General features: G+C 39.6%; 1 protein-coding gene across 2 annotated transcripts in view; it reads right to left on the bottom strand.

Annotated features, from left to right (window-relative positions):
* LOC109696113 (chondroitin sulfate proteoglycan 4-like) overlaps nt 1-22,830 on the bottom strand; it is an 86,813-nt gene that overhangs the window by 30,526 nt on the left and 33,457 nt on the right. For both annotated transcript variants that reach the window (XM_074077500.1, XM_020178993.2), the window contains exons 6-7: nt 8,738-8,936; nt 5,075-5,206 (exon numbers count right to left, since the gene is read on the bottom strand). In XM_074077500.1, the coding sequence (XP_073933601.1) occupies nt 5,075-5,206; nt 8,738-8,936 (331 nt within the window). The remainder of the gene's footprint in view (nt 1-5,074; nt 5,207-8,737; nt 8,937-22,830) is intronic.

Genomic DNA, 22,830 nt, shown 5'->3' with positions numbered 1-22,830 from the left:
AATTTCACTTGGTGTGGAACCTAAGAAGATGCACTTATAGAAGCAGAAAAAAAAATAGTAATTACTGGAGGTCAAGGAGGGTATAGGAAAAGGGGGAGATGGGGGTTAATAGGTACAAAGTCATAGCTAAACAGGAGGAATAAATTCTGATGTTATTAGTATGCAGGAGGGTGATTAAAGTCAACAGCATTGTATGGCATAATTCAAAAATATCTAGAAAAAAGGATTTTGAATGTCTTTATCATTAAAAAATGATAAATGTTTGAGATTATACTTGACCTAAATATGAGTAGATCATCCCATGGTGTACAAATGAACTGAGGTATCACAGTGTACCCCATAGAGATGAACAATTATCTGCTAGTTAGAACATAATATTTAAGAATTTTATATCATTTATCTTGACCTTTGGAGTAGAAGACCCATCAGATCTGTTCCAGGCCAAGAGCGGTCTTCTCTCAGCCAGGATGTGTCAATCCCTCATTGTCTTCACCACCTAACTCAAAAGGGCATCAAGGTTTAATTACTATTCAGAAGCCATTCTGGGCTGCACACTCAACAAGACCAATTCAACCCATGTCACAAATGCCTGACAAGCATCTCTTATTGACCAGTCCAACTCACCAGAAGCCAAATACTATCTTCTCCCCTTCCACCTCATTTCATCTAAGTAGCTAATTTAAGCAGTGAGTGTCCAGCACTTAATTTGGGAAAGATTTCTGTAAAGTCACACCTGTGTTGTTACTGACCATCATACAAGAGGTGTGGTCCTAAGAGTACTCTATAACCATAGCTGCTTCATAAGCCCTCACTCTGCACACACTTCTTAGAGATTCAAAAAACAAATCTGTCCATTAAAACCTCTGATAAAACTTGAAATAAAGAAATCTGTTTTATCCTTCTTTAACACGGCATTTCTCAACCCTTCTTGTATTCCAGTTGCTTCATGAAAAACAACCATCTGGTTTCATAACCGTCAGGCTGGCAGGCTTTCTACACTTCTTCAACAAATGTTACCAAATACCCAATATGTAAAAAACCCTACAATAAATAAGAAGCAGAGGAGATAGACAGGCTGAGCGTCCCTAATCTGAAAATTCAACATCTGAAACACTCCAAATTTGAAAGTTTTTTGAGTCAGTCCAGTCAATAGGAAATTCCAACCACCCCTCCAAATCCATGCAGCACACCTACTCTGGACCACTATCTGGACACTTACCATTACATGTTCCATATGGTTACTGTCCTCCTGATTATGTCTCTTACTTTACCTATTAATGAGACTTTAATTATTTCCTTGAGGATTAACAACCTTTTCTTAACAGTTCTTGGCTATCTCCTGTTAAGTCTTAGAATATTCAGTTCAGCATTTTAAGACCCACTGACTAAAAGGTTTTATGAATCTCTGCTCTAAACCCATTAGCAACACACTATGAATCCCTTCTCCTCCTCTCCTTCAGTTCTTCTCACAGAGAATAGATGGTCTATTGATGATCTGTTAGTCTCCCAAAGAGACTGGAGTCACAGAGTTTGTCAAGACCCTTTGCTGATGGGATGCTTAACTTTGGGTCTATGTAAGCTTATATTCTACACCATTATAGCAAAATTCTCAAGCTCAATTCATTCAATACTCAAGGCTAACATTCCTTGAAAACTACCAAGTACAATTTGGATAAGTAGAAAATTTAGATTCTAAGACCACAGTATATGCCACCACTAAAAATAAACAAAACCAATGGTAGCATTCAATGTGAAAAACTGTTACAAAATGTTTTTCTGGGAAATAAATCTTATAGAAAGAAATATAACACGTTACAATTAAATATATATACATATACACATACATGTATATGCATATATTATACACACATCTGCATATTTGTACAATATAATATGTAATAAAATTAAACAAAATATGCTTTGGGTAGTTCACAAAAAATATTTCATTTAGAAGTAGAGTCCTTCCTACTTTAAAATAAGAGTTAAATACTGACTTTCAAATTTGAATGGGCACAGAAGCCATGGTTAGCTTTAAGTCATTCACCACACTATGTATTCTAGTAGTTACTTGCTCACAAGTCTCAAAGCAGAGCCACTTTCTAAGACTGAGTACACCAAGGAGTCAAGACAGAAGCAACCAAAGTCTGATGAACTGGCAGAGAAAGTCCAAGTGATATGGGACCAATGTGAATCAAAAAAAATTTAATTACCTAATGCGGGATTACAAGATTTCGCTAACCAAAGACAGTAAAATACAGAACACTTCTACATCATTGCTGTTTATTAAATTGCTATGTATATTTCTCTAGTTGTGCATGTCAACACATCAGTAACGTCGAGAAGGAGACAAAATAAACACCTATCATGATGACCCACTCCTCCGGGAACTGGCATTCTAAAATAGAGACGGCCCTGGAACACTGGCTCCACAGGAAGGACAGGGGCTGTCAGATATGAGCACAGGACATGGAATTAGAGTCAACACTCAGTCTTGGGGCTTATGACTCTTATCAGTTACTTCACCATGAACTTTATCATCTGCCATGTGAGGTGATCAAAATTTGCTTCTACACATATTATTTAACTTAAACATAATAACCCAATGTAGTAAATTAAAAATATAAAACACTACAAAACACAAAGTATTAATATCTGAATGTCCAACATAAAACAGAAATACATTTTCTACTCCTATAATGGTTTTAAAATTTTTACAGTTCTATAAAAAGCAGATTTTCCTGATGTTTTAGAACACAGAAGTTCCGAACATACAGATCTGCAATAGCTGATATCTGACATCTTAAATCACACCCTGAGGCAAGGATGCTGCGTGCCTCCCTTCCCTTAGCAGGACATGACATGATGAGGTCAGGGTAAGAGGATCTAAGGGAAGTTGAAGAATGGGGCATCTGTCATTATCACATAGCAGCAATCCCTAGGTGGCTTCTGCAGAAGCCAAGCCCAGCGAGGCCCAGTTGGGTCCTTGAAAAGAAAGAGAATGAGGTGACATGGTCATTAGAATCAAGCTCACAGTAGGGAATTCTGAAATACAACAGTTGGGTCATGGCTATTTGGAACCTTAGGTTAGGAAAAACACCGAGAAAACTGAATCAGAAGACCTGTAAGGTCTACCATGACTCTGCAATCTCTGAATCCACATTTCTCATTTCTACCCCATCCAAGCTTTTATCAAATATAAGAGCCATCCAGTGGAAATGTATATGAAAATCTGTCTCCTTCCTCCTGGCCAGGAGCTGGAACAGGAAACAAGTCACAGTGTGGGGATAGAAGGTGACACAGAAACCAAGAATACCAACAGAGCAACATGCCAGGGGGAGTTCTTTGGGGTTTGAGGATAACATAAACAGTAGTGAATTCTCAAATACATGGATGCAAGGCCAGGGAAGATGCAAGGTTTGTTTGAAAAGGAAAGGAGACAATTACTCAGGGCTGTGTCCAACACTTAACAAGGAGCCATGAAAACTCTATGTTTTGCATAATCCTGAAGGAAATTTCAGTTACTTGAATATATTTTTCCAGTCAAATTAATATTCAGTGCATCAGGAACCAAAAATTTAAAAGATTCAAAACTGTAGTGGTTCTGTCTCTCCTTTAATATAACTGTTTGCAATCATTAAGCCAGGATCAGTTTAGCCAGACAGATGAAAGGTATTTAATCTTTTGCAGCAGCCAGATTTACCCTGATTTTAGAATTTTTAATAGATTACCATATTTTTCAGATTACTAAAATATAATTGTTTGATTGCTTATCTTTTAAAACACTAATTGCCATGGAAAAAATTAATAGAAGCATCACACTTATTCTCAGAGAAAAGTTATAGAACAGAAAAAAAAGGCTTTAGAAGAATTTTGGTTCACAGATCTTTTGCTGCATTTTGAAATGTTTTCATGTCATAAACTCAAATGCTAAAGACAACTAAAAATTTTCAAAATTTCTCCTAAAAGAAGTTTTTAAAAAATAGCTACAAACAAAAAGCCATTTTCCTTTAAGTCTACTACAGCAGTATAAAGGATTTCTCTATCCTTTACTAGTTAGGTAGCCAACCTACAAAGCCCACCAGCTTCCTGTGATTATATCACTATCTTGCATCACTGTAAGGACTAAAGGACCAGTATTGTCTAGTTCCATGGATTCCAATCTTGGTCCTACTTAGGACCAACCAGGAATTTTTTAAATGATGCCAGAGACTCCCATTGAATTGGTATAAGGTTTGAACCAGTCACTGCTATTTTTAAAAGTTTCCCAATGGTTGAAATCACTGGCTAGTATGATCATAATTAATAAAAGCATAAGGGTCTTTCTCCATCTGTGTTTTACTAGGAAAGCATATCATTTAAATAAGTTACAATGTGCAGAGTTGCTTTTGATTCCCTGCCCCACTCCGAACATTCAGGACATGTTGAAATTTTATTGTTTCCTGTGTTTCCACCTCAGTGCTTTTTTTTTTTTTGGAAATAACAAATTCAACCCTTTTCTCCATTTTTATTGCCTTTGCCTTTAGGTAAATCTTTCCCTTTCTTTGCAATGAGGGTGTTGGCCAGAAAGGCTCACTGCACTCCTTCCATGTTAGCCAGGCTGAGATTCTTGGCAAGCAGCCATCCACAGGCTGAGGGCCCCAAAGCAGCACTTGCTGAAGCCACTGACACCCCTCAATGCTGCACAAGGTTTTATATTCAAAATACAAAAGCCCCAAGAAAGTAAAAGGAGATAGCCATCGCCCAGCCTGGCTTTCTGTGCTCTGAGGAGAGAGAAGGAGGAAAATGCATGTTGGGCCACAAAGATGGCCCCTTGCCTTACTCTCTCCCCAGGGCTCATCACCAGCATGTCCTCTTCTGAGGAAGAAGAAAGGGAAAAGACAGAAGGGTTGTAGAGGGCTGAGTTTGGCTTCTGTTAAATTCTTTCAGAGAAACAGTACTTACTGGGACTTTCTAAATGTAGTTGGTATCATTCTACAGTAAAAGACAATACCTTAGATCATACAGAGAGCACTTTTTGAATAAACAAAGAAACACTTAACCCGCACCCCCCACCAGTGCCTACTAAAATGCTTACCTGGAAAGACGCTCAGTCTTCTGTTCATTTCTAAGCTGATGATCAGAGCTCGAGCAGTGATGCTAAAGATTTGTCTAGGGGCAAGGTTCAAACCATCAGTAACCTGAAAACTAAAGCCTCCTGACATTGCTCCTTCAAAAGAAGAAAACACACTCAGGTCAATTTGTTTGTTCTGCAAAAGCCACTCACCTTCACCTTCTCTTCCTCATGTCCTCCCCTAGGAAACAACCCCCATCAATCAAAAACAGCCATGCACCATGTTTTGATCAACAACACACCATGTATACAACAACTATGGTCACATGAGATTAGATCACCTGGAGATGTCCCAGCCATCTTAGTTTATGTAAGTACATTCTATAATGTCTGCACAAGAATGAGATTGCCTAATGATTCATTTCTCAGAATGAGTCACTGATTTTAAGTGATACATGACAGTGCTGCCAAAGATGCAAGTTTAAAACATATTAATAAAGGTCTAACAGGCAAATTTGGGCTGGCCAGATACTCAGGAGGCGGAGACAGGAGAATGGCAGTTCAAGGTCAGCCTGAGGAAAGTTAGCAGGAAACCCTATCTGAAAAACAACACTTCTGAGGGCATGGCTTAAGTGGTAGAATGCTTGTCTAGCATGTGGGAGGCCTTAAGTTCAATTGCCAATACCATAAAATTAAATTAAATGCAGATTCTCACTCTGTGTCATAATAAAGTAAAGCAGAGATGTTATCTCTGAGAAATATTTTTAAATTTAAACATGTTTATCACCTGCATTTATTATTCTGGAATCAATTTATATCAGCAAAGTAATGCATGCCTGAAGCACACATGCACACACACACATACCTAATCATTTAGGTATGCTGATCGTAGTTATTTGATAATACTGAAAATCAAAACTAGGGGAAGTAAATAATATTTAGGCCCTCCACCCCCAAAAATAGCTGCAGTTTTAATTACATATCTGTCTCAAGCTAACTGCTTTCTGTTAAGAGGGGAAAGAGAAGAGAAAGGAAAGATGTAGCCTTGCTTTTGTTAAATTACTGTGGGGGTAAAATTCCACTCCTATACGTCTGTCAAGACATGTCAAGGGATTAGGGATATCAGTAAAGTTAAAAATTGGCTTCTGTGCATAATGGAAATGGAGACCCCCATCAATCCAGCTCCCAGGAGTGCTTTACCAATCTGACCAACATAGCACCAGGCAAGGTCACTAGACAGAGAGGCCAATGTTCACAGCCTGTTGCCCTCTATAAATGACCATCCGGCAGTAAATAGAGAGGCCAGAAAGTCTTTACATCATGGACTGGATAGAAATGGATCTTTGCTGCCCTCAGAGACATATGGAAAAGGAACAAATGAGGCACAGTCTGATTCTGCAATTACGTGTGAGCACTCCCTTAATAATGCAGTTTAGTAAAAGGCTGGTCGATGGCTTGAGGTCTCTCAAGTGTCTGTTATGTAAGTGAGCCCTGAGAGTTCTGATTCCTCACAAGAAAGGTTACAGATGGTTAAATGATCCCCATACAATCAGAGTCACCACTAGAAAAAGAGAGAGAGAGAATTCTGAGACTACCTAATTCAGAACAAAGGTCCACAATCAAATGTTGTTTTGCATATGCTTGGTTTTCTAGAAATATTGAATGAAACACAAAATTAAGGACAGAATGCTTTGTACTACCAGGCACTTTGAATTCTTCATGAATTTACAAACAAAGTAGGGATGGAATCAAAGGAATTATATCAAAATAAACATAGAAAATTATATTGAGTGTGACCTAAAAGAATAATGAGAACCGCAAGAAGATCAGGAAGGAAACAAAAAAATAGGTTTGATCTGTGGCTTTCTTATTTGTACCTGCTCAGATTTTCCCTGAGAGTACTTTGAGAAGGGTAAACTTAAGTAAATCACTTAGCCTCCCAAATCTTGGTTTTATCGCCTATTTAGGTGAATTACGTTAATGCTAACGGGGACTAATTAAACCTCAGGCTTTGTGTGGGGCTAGGATGGATAAAACCATCCAGCTTCAGCAACAGACTCATCCACAGCTGTGCTCCAGACATTTTGAGTTATTAGATTGCCTCAGTGTCCATTTAGGAAATGGATCATCCTTCATGTTAACCTTGCCTGTAACACCCCTTGCTTTTCTAGAAATTATTTTCTCTACTCACCAAAAGCAAATATTGACCTTGGAATTGACAAGTCAATCAACCTAGAGAGCTAATTTTTATCTTAATCCTTCACTGCAAATAGTAACTCCAGATCTTCAGAAAGATCTTTCATCTTTCTGAGCCTCAGTTTCTCCCTATTACTCTCTACCGATATGTGCAATGTGGCTGCACCTCCTGTGGTGACTGACAAGTGGAAAAGAATCAATTACTGCTTTCCAGTGTAGATGGAAAGATGCACCAGTCTCTAGAGCAGTTATCTCCATTCTTTTCACAAAAAGAAAAAAGGACCTGGCCTAATAATGCCTGTACATTCGGTATCTAGTACTGAAACCACACAGGATTAGAAGAAGCCTCCTATTAATTCGGTCTCACTTAGATGAATTGTATTTCATTAACCAGCCCATCTGCTCACACATTAAAATGGAACCATACATATACAGGAAAATGTCATCCACTCTGGAAAACAATGCTTTGGTAAATGTGTGTGGAGATTTAACTCCTGCAGGTCCTAGGCCAAAGGTTTGGAACCAAGAAATGAGAACATTCCTATTACAAATTAGCTTGAGATTCTTTGGGGGATCCTTCACATTAAATGTAAAGATACTCAAGATATCACTACATTTGAATTTAGAATGTGTCTTAACTTTATTTTCTTTACTATTTTTTCATAGAAGATAATTAAAATTAACTGAAAAAAAGCTGTTATTATAGCTTTCTGATCATGTCCTCCTGGCTCATTCTCCTCCTACTTGCCAGCTGCTGCCTCTCTGGGTCCACTGGCAAGGGCAGTATGGAAACAAAGTGAGACTGCCCTTGTCCAGGTCGCCCCTTCTGCAGATTTCCGGCAGCTATTCATTGATTTATTGATGAACAAAAGGAAGCAGAAGAGGCCTTTCAACATCAGGGTCTCTTAAAAATATAGTCGCATTCATCCATTCATGTATTCATTCCTCCAACAAATATTTGCTTTGCTCCTAAAGTATCCCCTCACATCTGGAATGCTATTACCTGGCACATAAGAGCGGTTCATTATTATTTCATTCGTTCAATAATTTTCATTTATTAATCACCTACCATGCTCCAGGCACTGTACCAGGGGCTGAAGATAGAAGAGGCTCTGCCTTTATTGTGCTTCGATTATAATGGGGAAGACAGACAAGAAACAAATGTCCAAATCAATCTACACTATACCAGGCAGTGAGAGAAGGGATGCAGACTGGCAGAGAGGAGATGCTATGTCAGTGAGTAGTGGGAAGAGGCCTTTGGGGTTGGGGTTACCGACCTGTCATGCCGATTTGAGTGAGTCACATGGGAGTCATAGGTACTCTCCAATGCTTGCTATTATTAGCTTTACTAAACTTTTAAACAGAATTGTAGAGCTTAGAAAGTTTCTGCATGGTCTCTGGTTTCCAGTCAGCAACAATCAGGTATCACCAGCCCATTAACCACTGACTGAAACACATTTTAGTTCCACATTGGTTTGGTTTGTGACATACCAGAATGTACAAACACTAGTTGGCCCTCATTGATTTGAGCTTGGGTGAAGTTCTGGATCCTTTTGTCAGGAGCAGATTTGAGAGCCAGATGCCCATTGCTGGGTGGAGTGACCCAGTAGACAAGGTCCTGTGGGAAGGAGTCCTCATCTTCTGCACAGAGGTCACCTCTGGTTATCTCCGTGATAGAATTCACCCACACCTTAAAAAGAAGAGACTCACAGATCTTTTTGAAGATCAGTTTCAATCACATCACATTAGTAAACAAGACAGCTGGAACACCCTGGGTCCTTGTACAAAGATTTTAAAATTAATCTAATTCAACAGTGTTTTTAAAACATAAGGTTTCTTGAGTCAAAATAGATATATAATTTAAAGCCAAATAAAATGCAAAGCATTTAATTCAATAAAAAGTAATGGTAATCATTTATTCAAAATTAATTACTTCAAGTTCATATGCACTTATGTAGAGTATATAACCATAAAAGCTAATAGTCACTATGTCCCTTTTGTGTGCTGCATATGTTAAATACACTACATGGAACCTCAGATACACAGACCCTACCTCACTTGATTAATCTAAAGATTTCTATTCATTGCTTTAAGAAGCAAATTATTTCATCAGTTTTTAAATAATTGAGGGAAAAGCATACACATTTTTTTATTCCCTTTATTCTACCTGTCTTACAGGAAAACAAATATTGGTTCCTTTGTCCTTGCTGTGTTTGCCATACTGAGCACTCCCATCTACAACTGTGTGTGGGTAGCACACTGTTTTCCACTTGCACTTAAATCTATTTATATTGCCTAAACCTCTTTCCTCTCTCTTTTTTTTTAAGCAATACTAGGGTTTGAACTCAGAGCATAACACTTGCCAGGCAGGTGCTCTACCACTTGAGCCACTCCACCAGCCCTGTTTTGTATTGGGTATTTTCAAGATAGGCTCTCAAGAGCCCAGGGCTGGCTCTGAACCTCAATCCTCCTGACCTCTGCTTCCTGAGTAGCTAGGATTACAGGTGTGAGCCACGAGCACTCAGCTTGATTCAACAGTGCATCAAACATTTTATTGAGGATCTATTATGTTCTAGGTAATGTTTGGGATACTTGCAATGTATCAGTAAATAAAACAATAGAGTCCTGCCCTCATGGAGCCTATGTTCCAGCAGAAGGGGACAAAAGGACACAGAGGAGAAACAGTGGGCATAATAAGGAAATGAACTATATAGTCTGTTAGAAAGTTACAACACTGAAAAAACAAAACAAAATTGGCAGGGGGCGTTCAGTCATGGGGCAATGTTAATAGGAAACTGTGTGAAGGGAAAGCTGGAAGGAGGTGAAAGAGGAGTCATGCAACCAGAAGGAGGAGTTCCCATCCACTGGAAAGAAGAAGGATTTGGGCACGGTAGACTGAGGAGTTCAGTCTTGAACATGTTGACTTTGAAATGCTTGTTCGGCCACTGAATCACATCTGATGGAGTCAGGCTGTTCTGAGTCTCCACAATCATGCAGTCACATGGTATTTCAATAACTCTAAAACAAGTGGTTTTATCACTGACTCAATTTTCATGTTTCTATCTGTATTTTTTTCTTACCCACAGAAACACTATGTACACATTCCTGAGCTTGTGTATCACCCATTGCTCTGACTAGAACCTTCTCCTCTTCTATGCTTTTCCCAACATGCTTAAAGGTTCACTCCTAAGGCATTTAATAAGAGCTAAGCTGGCCAGTTAAAAGGAGCCATTATCCTCAGTAAAAGGGCGGTCTATGAAGTAACTTAATCCTTGTTCGCTCATGATCAAATAACTATTTAAGCAGAGCTTGAAACAGACATCAAGAGACATATATGATTCCTATGTTTTCATACCAAGCATAATAGCACAGACACAAAAACCCATTCTGATTCCAATGCACCAACTACTGATGCAGAAAACCTCCTTTGTGAATCATCCCCTAATGTTCTGAAAGTGAACTGCTGAGACTATATAGTAATTGTGCATAAGTAAACACACGCACTCCACATATGCACATGTGCACACATTGGAAACCACATATCTTTAGGAGCGTTTAATTCTTCAAGGAGATTAAGTTGAAGAACACATGCCAGTAACAATAACACTGATCGAAATTCTTCACTGAAATTATTTTCAGGTTACTCAGAAACATTTGATTTTTTTTTTTTGTCCAGTGACTATCTGGATTCAAGTCACTGCTTTGCCACTTACTAGCTATGTAACCTTGGGCATATTTCTTACCTTCTCTGGGCCTTAATTTCTTCATCAGCAAATTAAGAACTATGGGAGTTACTTTGTATACTGAGTAACTTAATCTGAGAAATGTACTTAGGGCAACTTGACCTGACATGTAGTAAGCCTTCAATAAATATTAACTTTATATTATCTATCTTCTTTATCTGATTTGTCTCCACCGACGTGACTCTGTGTGTATGTCTGTGTGTGTGTGTGTGTCTGTATGTGTATATGTGTGTGTGTGTCTGTATGTATGTGTGTGTATGTGTGTATGTGTGTGTGTGTGTCTGTATGTATGTGTGTGTGTATGTGTGTATATGTGTGTGTGTGTCTGTATGTGTATATGTGTGTGTGTGTCTGTATGTATGTGTGTGTATGTCTGTGTGTGTGTGTGTCTGTATGTGTATATGTGTGTGTGTGTATGTGTGTATGTGTGTGTGTGTGTCTGTATGTATGTGTGTGTATGTGTGTATATGTGTGTGTGTGTCTGTATGTGTATATGTGTATATGTGTGTGTGTGTCTGTATGTGTATATGTGTGTGTGTATGTATGTATGTGTGTGTATGTGTGTATATGTGTGTGTGTGTCTGTATGTGTATATGTGTGTGTGTGTCTGTATGTATGTGTGTGTATGTGTGTATGTGTGTGTGTGTCTGTGTGTATGTGTGTGTGTGTGTCTGTATGTATGTGTGTGTATGTGTGTATATGTGTGTGTGTGTCTGTATGTGTATATGTGTATATGTGTGTGTGTGTCTGTATGTGTATATGTGTGTGTGTATGTGTGTATGTGTGTGTGTGTGTCTGTATGTGTATATGTGTGTGTGTCTGTATGTGTATATGTGTGTGTGTGTGTGTCTGTATGTGTATATGTGTGTGTGTCTGTATGTGTATATGTGTGTGTCTGTATGTGTATATGTGTGTGTGTGTCTGTATGTGTATATGTGTGTGTGTGTGTGTGTGTCTGTATGTGTATGTGTGTGTGTGTCTGTATGTGTATATGTGTGTGTGTGTCTGTATGTGTATATGTGTGTGCGTATGTGTATATGTGTGTGTGTGTATGTGTATATGTGTGTGTGTGTGTGTATGTGTATATGTGTGTGTGTGTGTCTGTATGTGTATATGTGTGTGTGTGTGTGTCTGTATGTGTATATGTATGTGTGTGTGTGTGTGTCTGTATGTGTATATGTGTGTGTGTGTCTGTATGTGTATATGTGTGTGTGTGTGTGTGTGTGTGTGTGTGTGTGTTGCTGGGGATTGAGCCCAGGGCCTCTCATGCCAGACAAGTATCCTACCACTAGCAATCCTAATCTAGATGTGATTTTTTTCTTGGGAGGGGCAATACTAGAGTTTGAACTCAGGGCCTCATATTTGTTAGACAGGTACTCTACCATTTGAGCCACTTTGGTGAATTTGAGCAATTTTGTGAATAGTGTCTCATGTTTATGCTGAGGCTGGCCTAGATCACAATCCTCCTGTTTACACTCCCAAGTAGTTGGGATAACAGACATGTGCCACCACGCCCAGCTGAGACGAGGTCTTGTGAACTTTTTGCCCCTGTTGGCTTGGAACCATGATCTTCCCAATATCTTCCCCCTCCCCTCCAGTAGCTAAGATTACAGGCATGAGATGCCATGCCTGTCCCAGATGTGATTTTTAAATATTATTTAAAAGTCACTCCAGTCGTGTTGCTATTACTACTGAAGTTTATTCTCTAACACACTGTAGATTTTGCCATTTGGAATACACTCTCTGAAGACTCTGCACTAAGCTCTAAAGACATCAACTTTTTAATAGCTACTAGGAATGCTTATCAACTTAATGTTCGAATTATAAAGTGCTAGTCTTCATTTAACCCATAGACAGGTACAGTTTCTGTCAAATATACAAGTTGGCCTATTTAACACAATGCCAAACCCACTTATTCCAGTGTTTCACTTTCTACATTTTTAAATCAATCCATATGTCTTCTTCTCATTTCTTCAGAAACTAAAACTGATTTGGAAATGTGCTTCCATTTTTCTTCCTGTAACTTGTAGACACTCATTTTTTCCAACACAGAGCACAGAAGAGCTGGACAAAGCATGGTTTCCACTGCAGTTAGACTACTGCTTCCCCACCTCCCCCCCCACCTTGCCTCTGGAATATACCATCTTCCAAAACAAATGGAAAACCTGCCACTCAAAACAAGAGCTAGTACTCTCTGTTCTTCATTTCTGCTCAAATGTAGCTCAGTTAATAGCTCCATTGCTTCAGGGGATGCTTGCTTTAGTGCCCAGCACTGGATAACAGAAACTTCCCATAGGTGGGGAGAACAACAGTACCTCCAACTAGAATTCAGATTTAAAAGTAGTCCAAAAAAATCATGATTTGAAGAATAAATATCTGAAAAGTTAATACTATATTTATTTTATATATATTTTTAAAATTCACCTTCAGCTTTAGGAGGAGGTCAGTGGGTTTTATAACCTAATTATGATTCAATTTAATCCATATTATGATCCTAACATTTAAAGACCCAGACCTCTACTTTGAGTTTCAGAGGAAGGATGAGAAATGCTCATGAATTCACTATCCAGCTCTTTGACCCCTCCAGGACTTCAGATTTTTTAGCCCTAATTCTTCCACTGTGCCTAGTTCTCAAAGCTTGTTTTAGTGGATTTTAAGTACTTATCAAAACAAGTAGGGCTGGGGGATGTAGCTCAGTAAGAGAGTGCTTGACTAGTATATGCAAGGCTCTGGGGTCAATTCCCAGGATTGCAAAAAAACAAACAAAACAAAAAAACCAAGTAATTGGTTCTATTTTCAGTGTACAACACTGAAAAATAGATACAGTATTATAGAAAGAGAAACTTGAAAAACAGGAAAATGAAGCCCCCTTGTGGACACAAATATGTTTTATCAGGTATGCATAGAAATCCCTGGTCATGGTTGACCACAAAAGTAGTAAAATGCTAAGGATTCACCCAAGATAGCCTCACTCCAATTCCTGATCCCAGTTTGTCAAGACACAAAGGATCCTCCTTTCCACCAAATGGTCTTTGAGATCTGCTGAAAGTTCTGTGGTTTAAGGAAATGTTTTCACACTTCAGGAAAAAGAACTGTTCTTGAAATGCTGAGACAAAGAAATTAGCATTCTGATTTCTGGCTTTTAACTCCCATCCAAAGTCCTTGATGTTGTTGGGGCTTCCCCACCCTCATCTCCTTCTCCTAAGTAGAGTACTTCTGGACCTCCTTGCCATCTCCTCTAAGGCCTAATGACAAGAAAGAAGAGTGAGTGGTCATGCAAGATCATCTGATAGTCTTGAGAAAATGGTGGCTGAAAGCAGAGGCAGCATAAGATCTGGAGGCCTACAGGAGTCACATTTACAAAACTGCCTCTGTCCCAGATTCTGCCACTGTCTATTTCCTCTCTCTCTCTCTCACCCTCTTCCCCTTCCTCCTGAGTATCGAACCCAGGGTTTTGCGGATGCTAGGCAAATACTCTACCACTGAACCCACCCCCAGTCCATCACTTAATCTCTTAAACTTTAATTCCATCTTCTTAAAGTGGGAATAAAAGCAATGCTGGCTTTATCTATTTTGGGTTCCTTCACTGTACTGGAAAAAAGAAGCAGTAGAGTGTTGTAGTTATGAGCTCAAACTCACATCCTCCCACTTACTATCTACCACAGCTCTCCATCTTTAGACCTTGGCCAAGTGTCTAACCCTCCCCTCCCCTTTAAAATAAAAATGATATCCTATAGAGTTGATGAGGATTCAGTAAAGAGCTGAGAACAATGTCAGAGTGAATACTGCTCATTAGCTATCAATGTCACTATGTAAATGGTTATTTTCACCGATGAATTGTTCTGAAATCTAGAAAAGGAAATGTCATTGTCAGAAACTTTCCCCTAAATTTCAAACTTTGCCTGGAAAGAAGTAACTGGTAAACAGCTTTTTATCTGTTACTGGAAATGTACTCTCACAACTGTTGTTTTGTTATTCTGATAAAATGCATATATGCTTTATACATTTACTTTCAGAAAAATGTTAACAAACCCCAAAACTCATTTTTGTGGGCAGCACATGGGTTTTGAACTCAGGGCCTTTTCACTTACTAGGAAGCACTCTGCCACTTGGGCTGTACCTCCAGCCCCTGACAAATCTTTAATAGTATTAAGAAGTTACCAATTCATAAAAGCTCCTGAAATATAACCTGTACACACAGTCTTTCCAGGAAGTTTTCTATACTAAGCAGCCATAGTTATTTTATATTCTAGTGAGAGATATCATACTCCAATAAAAAAAAATTAGGGGCAGAAAGTAAAAGGATATCTTCAACTAAGCTTTCAAAATTAGCAATACCAATTCCTGGCTGCTTCTGGGCTCTTTTTCATCAAGTTGAAATAATGTTGACATTGATCATAGACATTGTGATTTCATTTTAGAATTTTAGTGCACAAAACTGCTACAACTCTTTAGGCAATTTCATTCACTATATAGTATACAATAGGAAAGCAATATTGTGATTATACGCCCTCATCTCTATCCCCTTTTATTGGACTATTCAAAATTTCCTAATTTATTATTTTTCTTCATCATCATGACATTGGACCACAAAGCGAATCTATGAGGCTTACAGACAAGATACCTGGTCCTTCCATCACAGCCTTCTTTGTTGCTGAAAAGAACAAAGCAGCTGGGCAGGATTATAGGCAAGCAGGATCAACTGGCAGGCAGGGCTGTAGTGATGAGTGGTGGAGGGAGGCTTCAAAGTTGAGGGCAACAATCTGATTACCCTGCCAAAACACAGGGACCTCCTACTGCAAAGTATCCTGATGGAGGAGTATTTAGGTAGCAGAGTACGGTTGCTATAGGTTGTGCCAACTTTGTTACGATCCGGTGGTGTCAATTTCTAGGTGTCCTGGTGAATAGAAGTTTCAAAAGATGAACTCCTGAGACTTGACTTAACCTACAAAAGGTCAGGTTTTCCCAGAAATAAGAAAAGGGAAAAAAGTGACTCATCCATATAAAATCATCTAGTATTGCTAGATTCCCCCTTTTTGATTAACACCCAAAGTAAAGAATACATTTTATGCAGTAATATAGTACATGCATGTATATTTGTATGTGTTTGTGTTCAAAATCCAATATAAGTATAGCTGAAGCAAGTTTCACAAAATAATATTTACTCTCATTAAACACGGTGCATTCTGATACTACCTATTCTGTTGTATTTAATATGTTTTTAAAATATTGGTCCTGCCAGGAACTAGAGAAAAGGTTAGTTTGAGAAGAATTAACTTAGCAGGTAACACACATGTACAGGAAAGCAATGCGAGTCAACTCCCTGTATAGCTATTCTTATCTCAACTAGCAAAAACCCTTGGTCCTTCCTATTATTATACTCTCTCTTCAACAAAACTAGAGATAAGGACAGAATAGTTTCTGTCTGGTAGCGAGGGATTGGGGGGGTAAGGGAGGGAGCTGTAGGGGGTAAGGGAGGGGGCGGCGGGGGAAGGGAGGGAGAAATGACCCAAACATTGTATGCACATATGAATATAATAAAAAAAGAAAACAAAATATTGGTCTTGATCCATAGGTCACGACCTGCAGTTTTTGAAGCTGGGATCCCAATCGCTCCCATTGTAGAGAGTGGAGTATGGACCTGGGCTCAAATCCCACCTTCTTCTACTAACTGTGTGACCTTGGTCAAGTGACTTCACCTTTCTATGCCCAAGTCTATTGTAATCCTCATTGGATTTCAAGGGTCACTGAGAGAGTTAAATAAGAAATAATCATTTATATGATACTTTCAGAACTGAGCCTGGCTCACAGCAGGGTTTCAGTAAATGCTGGCTGTTCCCCATTATTATCTCTGGAAATCTGATGGAACAAAACTGTGTGGCACTGGGAGTCCTTATGCCCAGAAATCAACTCCCACCATGAAGCCTAATACCCATCACTCTTTTCCCACAATCTGCTCCAGTCACTCCAAGTGTCTCATGCCTTTAGATATACCAGGCTCACCACAGATCCACTACCTGTATTCTAGAGTATTCTTTGCCCAGGTATGCTTTTCCTTCTAACAATAATATGAATGATCTAATCACCCTTATTCAGAAAAGAGTTAACAGTTAACAGCAGATTGCCTTTCCCTAGAAAGGTCTTTGTGTAAGGTTGGCCCTTGGCTGACATCAGGGAACTTGACTAACTGAACAGTTTGTTACACTGACATAAAACTGTCCCTAAATGATGAGTAGCTTACTGTGTCTAAATTGTTCATACACACAGTAAGGTTGGTGCTAGACATCTTAGGCTTGGCATCAAATCGTTTCCTTGGTAGAGAGCACCCTGTATGTGTTGTCACGACTTGCTGGACCAATGAAGTGCATTCTGTGTGACTTTACTGCAAAAGCATTCTCAGAGCTTGACCTAGTTTCTTCAAGACTTCACCCGGGACCTTTTCCCTTTGCTGATTTTGTTTCATATTTTTTACTGAAATAAATCTTAGCTATGAGTATGCTCTCCTATGAGTCCTTGTAAATCAATGAACCTGGGGGAGGTCTTAATACCCTTGACACACAGCATTTCTTGCAAATATCTTTCTCTCTCTTTTTTTTTTTGCAAATGTCTCTCTTCAGAGAGACATTCCCTAACAACCCTCTGCAATATCAGCATTTGTTCTCCAACCTCAACTATTCTCCATCCCCTTAAGTGCTTTGCAGAAAAATATAGCCAATCACCACTCCACTTACAACATAATTTTATTGTCTTCCCGGCTGAACATAAGCTCCACAAGAACATTTAGCCATTCAACATTTATTGAGCCCCTATAATTGCAAGATAATATACCAGACACTGAGTAAAATGCAGGAAAAACAGTCACAGTCCCTTCCAAAGTAGCTTACATTTATGGGAGGAGACAGACAACAGATTGCTTGTTTAATATCAGGAAGTTATGAGTACCAAAAAGAAAATGAAATCAGGGCCAAGGGACAGAAAACAGCACGTGCTCTTTGCTCTGGGGTGGTCATGGAGGGCCTCTTTGAGAAACACTGCATCAAGAAGCCTGGGGAGCCAAAGTCCAATAAGGCTTTCTGGAAGCAGGAAACACTCACACTTATATAGAAGTCCTCCAACAAAATTCTGTATCATCTGACTGGAAATCTATGAAATCCCAAAGGCTCTGTTCACATCAGTCATAATTTAAACAAAGGGAAAAAAATCTTGTTTGGAAAATTAACCAAAACGCCTTAGTATGGACAGTCTTTCAAGAACCGCTGCACCATAATCACTGTCTAGAACTGAAGAAACATTGACAGCCATACCACACTGAACGTACCCGATCTCATTAGAACTGAAGAAACAAATTCTTGGGGTTTCTTCTATCTTAAAATAATCAAGCAAATCCTACCAAAACTACTTCTGCATCTTTACATAAGTAGTTATCACATCCCACAGATGTACTTACTTATTTATTCATTTATTTTTAGAAGTACTGGGGTTTGAACTCAGGCCCTTGAGCTTGCTAGGCAATCTCTACCACTTGAGCCACAACCCCTGCTCTTTTTGCTTTGGTTATTTCTCAGATAAGGTCTCAAGGCTTTTTCCCAGGCTGGCCTGGGACTATGATCCTCTTATCTATACCTCCCCTCTAGCTGGGATTATAGGCATACACCACCATACCCGGCTCACCTTTAGATTTTAGACACACTGACTTTAAAGACAAAACTATTTATGTTTCTCAATCAAATAGAATAGACATGGTTCACTTTCAAATGTAAAACCTTCACCTAGTCTAGACTAGTGAATTAATCCAAGACAAAAATGGCAGCACTACGGCTTCTCCATCTGTCCAAGTCTAGCTATGCAAGACCAGAGAAAAGTCAAGCAAGTTTTGCAGTCATATAATCACAGGGGATGAGAACTGTGAGGAGTAGAGAGAACACCAAGAAAAACTGCTCCCTTCCCTCAAGTTTTGCTATTAAGGAAAATAAAGCCCAGAGAGATTTTATTTACATTCACACAGGCAGTTTACAAACTTTAAACCCCAGGCTACTAATTTTAATCCAAAGCCTTACGAACATTTTTTTCATTTGTTTGTTTCATTTTTACCAGATAAATGAATGAATAAATTCACAAAGAGCAAGTGTCAAATGACACATCCATCAAAACTGGGAAGTTGCATACTTGCTGGCCTGGATCCGGACTATCCAGGGAATAAGGTAAGTGGGAAAAAAAATGGTCCTTCCCTCCAGCTACTCCTTTTTTTTCTTGAGAGGACACACTTTTGTGTCAAGGTTGGGGGAGGAAGTCTGGGCAGAGCACTGGAGTAACCCCACGGGTCCTGATGAAGACTGAGTTTCCCAATCTTAAAGAACAGAGACAACATCAACGGTATCTTTTTCTCTCTCACATAGGAATGTTTCTGGCCACCTTAAACTGACACATGTTTAACACAGTGAAGCTGGGATTGGGTTGATGGTGCATCTTATACCCGAGGGTGCCTTGCAGGTGAAGACTGAGCCCAACATGGGCCTGGATTCCTTGTTATAGAGGCCCAAGCATAGACTGCCTTCCCTTGGTTCTCCCCTTTGTCAGCCAATGCCAGCTCTTCTCCCATGTCTTTCTAGATCTTGACCTCCTCATTCCCTGGATCTTTCTCATCCTGCAGTTCTGTACCATGTAGCGAAGCATCTTGGGAACCCACACATGTGGGTACAACTGCCGTAGCCCTGGTCCCTTAAAAGCCACTTCTAAAGGAGCAAGAGCACGTAGCTTTGAAAAGGTTTTCTTCCTTTTTTCTTTACTAATAAAGACATCCCACGATACCATGCATCGGAAGATCCTGAGTCAGTCAGGAGTAATGGGAAAAATGGCAGAGTGTGGTTGTCAGAGCCTTGGACAAGGACAGACTTGGCTTCAGATCCACTCCTTCCCTTGTAACTGTGCTGTACCTCAGTGCTAATAGTTGATAAATAAGGTTTTGAGTCACAGCAGCTCCTTGGGAGGGCTGTGAAAATGACACCAGGCACAAAGGCCCAGTGCTAGGTGTACACACTGTAAGTGTAAATCTTCATAACTGCACGTGAGGATCGTGGGCAGCGGAAAGACGAACCATCAGCCTGCTTCTCAGATGGCTGCAGAGTGGGATGGAATATGACACTTCAAGGCTTGTGCACCGTGTGCAATGATGACAGCAGAGTAATTGGCCTTCCTGTCTCCTTAAACATTGACCATTTCTCTGTGTTGAGAACCTTCAAACTCCTCTCCTCAGTTCTTCTGGTTTTTGTTATAGGTCAGTTGATCTGTATCAGTGGCTTATTAGGTGACATTGCCAAAACTCACGAAAAACTGTGATGGAGTATCAAGACCCATAAGCGACTGAATCAACCACATGCCAATCAGAGACTGTTGCACAGATTCCTATTCTTTACCCATGATTAAAGTGAACTTCAGAATCAGGAAGGTAGGACCACATACCTTACTTTGAAAAGCAACTAGATCCACACTGAAAAGAATGAAAGGCAGTGTGAAGGAAGAGGAGAAAGAACTCAAACAATGAAAACAATAGTGTGGTTCTCTTTTTAAATGTCATGGAAGAAATTACTGTGGCTCTCAGAGGACCCTCAGATTGTTCTTGGGAAAGCAAGTTGCTATTAAAAAGCCTCCCCCTGCTCTTTGGTTTCCTGTCCTGTGATGTGATCTTTCCAATGGCTCCTGCCATTGGGGTGTCCTCTAACATGAGGCCCTCACCAGAGCCGGTGCCATGCCACTTGGGCTCTCAGTCTCCAAAACTGTACACTAATTTAAATTTCTCTCTAAAAAGAAAACTCACCCAGCCTCATTCATTTTGTTATAGCAAGAGAAATGAACTAATACACAGGTCTACTAATAAGAGCAATGGAATTCTTTTCATAAGGAATAATATTTTGCTTACATGAGAGTCAAAGTTAGTAGTGTTCCCTATCATTTAGTCACTGCAAATATTCATCTATTAAAAACTATTCTTGACTTGGAGACTACACAAAAGCAGGCACCAGGCCTGATTAGACCTATGGGTCATAATTTGCAAGTTTCTGATCTGTAGTATTTCTTAACAGGAAATTATTGATAATTGATATTTTGAGTAGAGCATTTCTTATGGAACTGTCCCACACATTATAAGATATCAAGCCCTTCAATATTTAATACAGGAGCATCTCTAGTCAATGTGACAAGAAAAAATGCCCTACCACAGTTTCAGGCTCTACCCACCCAAGAGGATGCACCATCAGCAAGTGGGACTTTCCTCATGCCCAGCTTTTCTGCATCTCCTCTGACCACCCAACTTCCTCTCGATTTCCAAAGAACCTATTATTAACTATTTGTCTCCTAAGTAGTATTAGAAACAAGGATGAAGTTACCAAAAACATATATAAGAAGATTTCTCTCAATCAGATTTCAAGGGAATTCATTCAGATTCCCATGTCTGGAACCTAATGAATAAGTCCTCTAAGGGCTTATGTACGTGAGGAGCCAAAGATTCTTCAGAAACAATGCCACACTGCCAAAGGAGGAAAGAATCAAGACAAAAGCCTTATCCAGGAAACATGGGCCAGTGTTGGGTGAGTTGACAGTTTGTATTTTCATTTATTACTTCCTTCATCAGATAATTATTGTTTTCTCTTTGTGGGCACTGCTGGAGACCATGGAAAGAGGCACATATGAGCCATGAGGCCCCTCATACTGTCATTCTGTCCTCAGTCTGTCACTTAGTTGTCATGCAATTACCTCATCTGTCCAACAAGAAAAGTAGTAGCACATATATCTCAGCTTTTAGGCATAATAATAACAGCTTCTGACACGTAATAATAGCTAATACTCAATTTTGAGTACCTACTATTGTAATAGCTACAACTGTTCTCTGAGCCAGTCTCGTTCATGCCCAAATCCTTAGAAGAAGGGACATAAAGAAAGTGTAGGTTTAAAACCAGTTTAATCCATAAAATGAAAGCTTTGGATACTTGAGTATAAACTGGGACCCATGAGCTCACCAGCACCTATGCTGGAAGTGCTGATGGGGCTGACACACTGTCCACCATCCACACATGTGCCATTGTTGCCAGGAACTCCTGAACATCAGCCTCTTCATGTGGGCAGAAAAAGCCACACAGCAAATGCCACTTCAGGCTAACTCCAGATCCGAAAAGGAGCAAAATCTAGCACCCTACCAGTCAGGAGATGTGTATCTGTGAGCCCCTGGGAACTAACCCTGGGAGATTCTCAGAGAGAGTGAAGGGTGATTGAAGCTCCCAGGCTGTCACAGGATTGTGCAGTGGTCTTATTTTATTCCAGAACTGGTGTGACCTATTATTTTTTTTGTAAATAATATCTGCCATTTACTGAGTGCTAAGCACCTGCAAGCATTGTGTAAAAGTATTGCATCACCTTAGCATTTGCTCGTCACAACTCCTCCCCCTCTCACACACACCTAAATGAGAGCAAACCTAAATGACTTGCCAAAGGCACCATAACTCATACTGTGGAGCCAGGACTCACGCCAAGATCTGTCTACCACAAAGCCCACCCTCTTAACCGTTATGCTACCTTCCTAGTGGGAGCTATCCATGTGCAGACACCCTCCTAACACACCTTGAAAAGCCCATGCCTCAGTGAGGACAATATGAGTGATCCCACTTGAGAAATGTAACAAGAAGGGAACTTACCGTGATTCTTCCTCATGTCCCAACAGTACCCAACAGGATATCCTGGTAATAACTATTTAAAACTATGAGAAATGTTAATCATATATACATGCCTTATGTTTTATTATTTAACAATAGAAATAATGTAAATGAAAGTCAATTTGGTAACCCCAAGATT

This window comes from Castor canadensis, chromosome 6 (genome assembly GCF_047511655.1).
Source record: "Castor canadensis chromosome 6, mCasCan1.hap1v2, whole genome shotgun sequence".
Classification (NCBI taxonomy): Eukaryota; Metazoa; Chordata; class Mammalia; order Rodentia; family Castoridae; genus Castor; species Castor canadensis.
The sequence above is the reverse complement of the archived record's forward strand: the minus strand, read 5'-3'. Positions and strand labels throughout refer to the sequence as shown.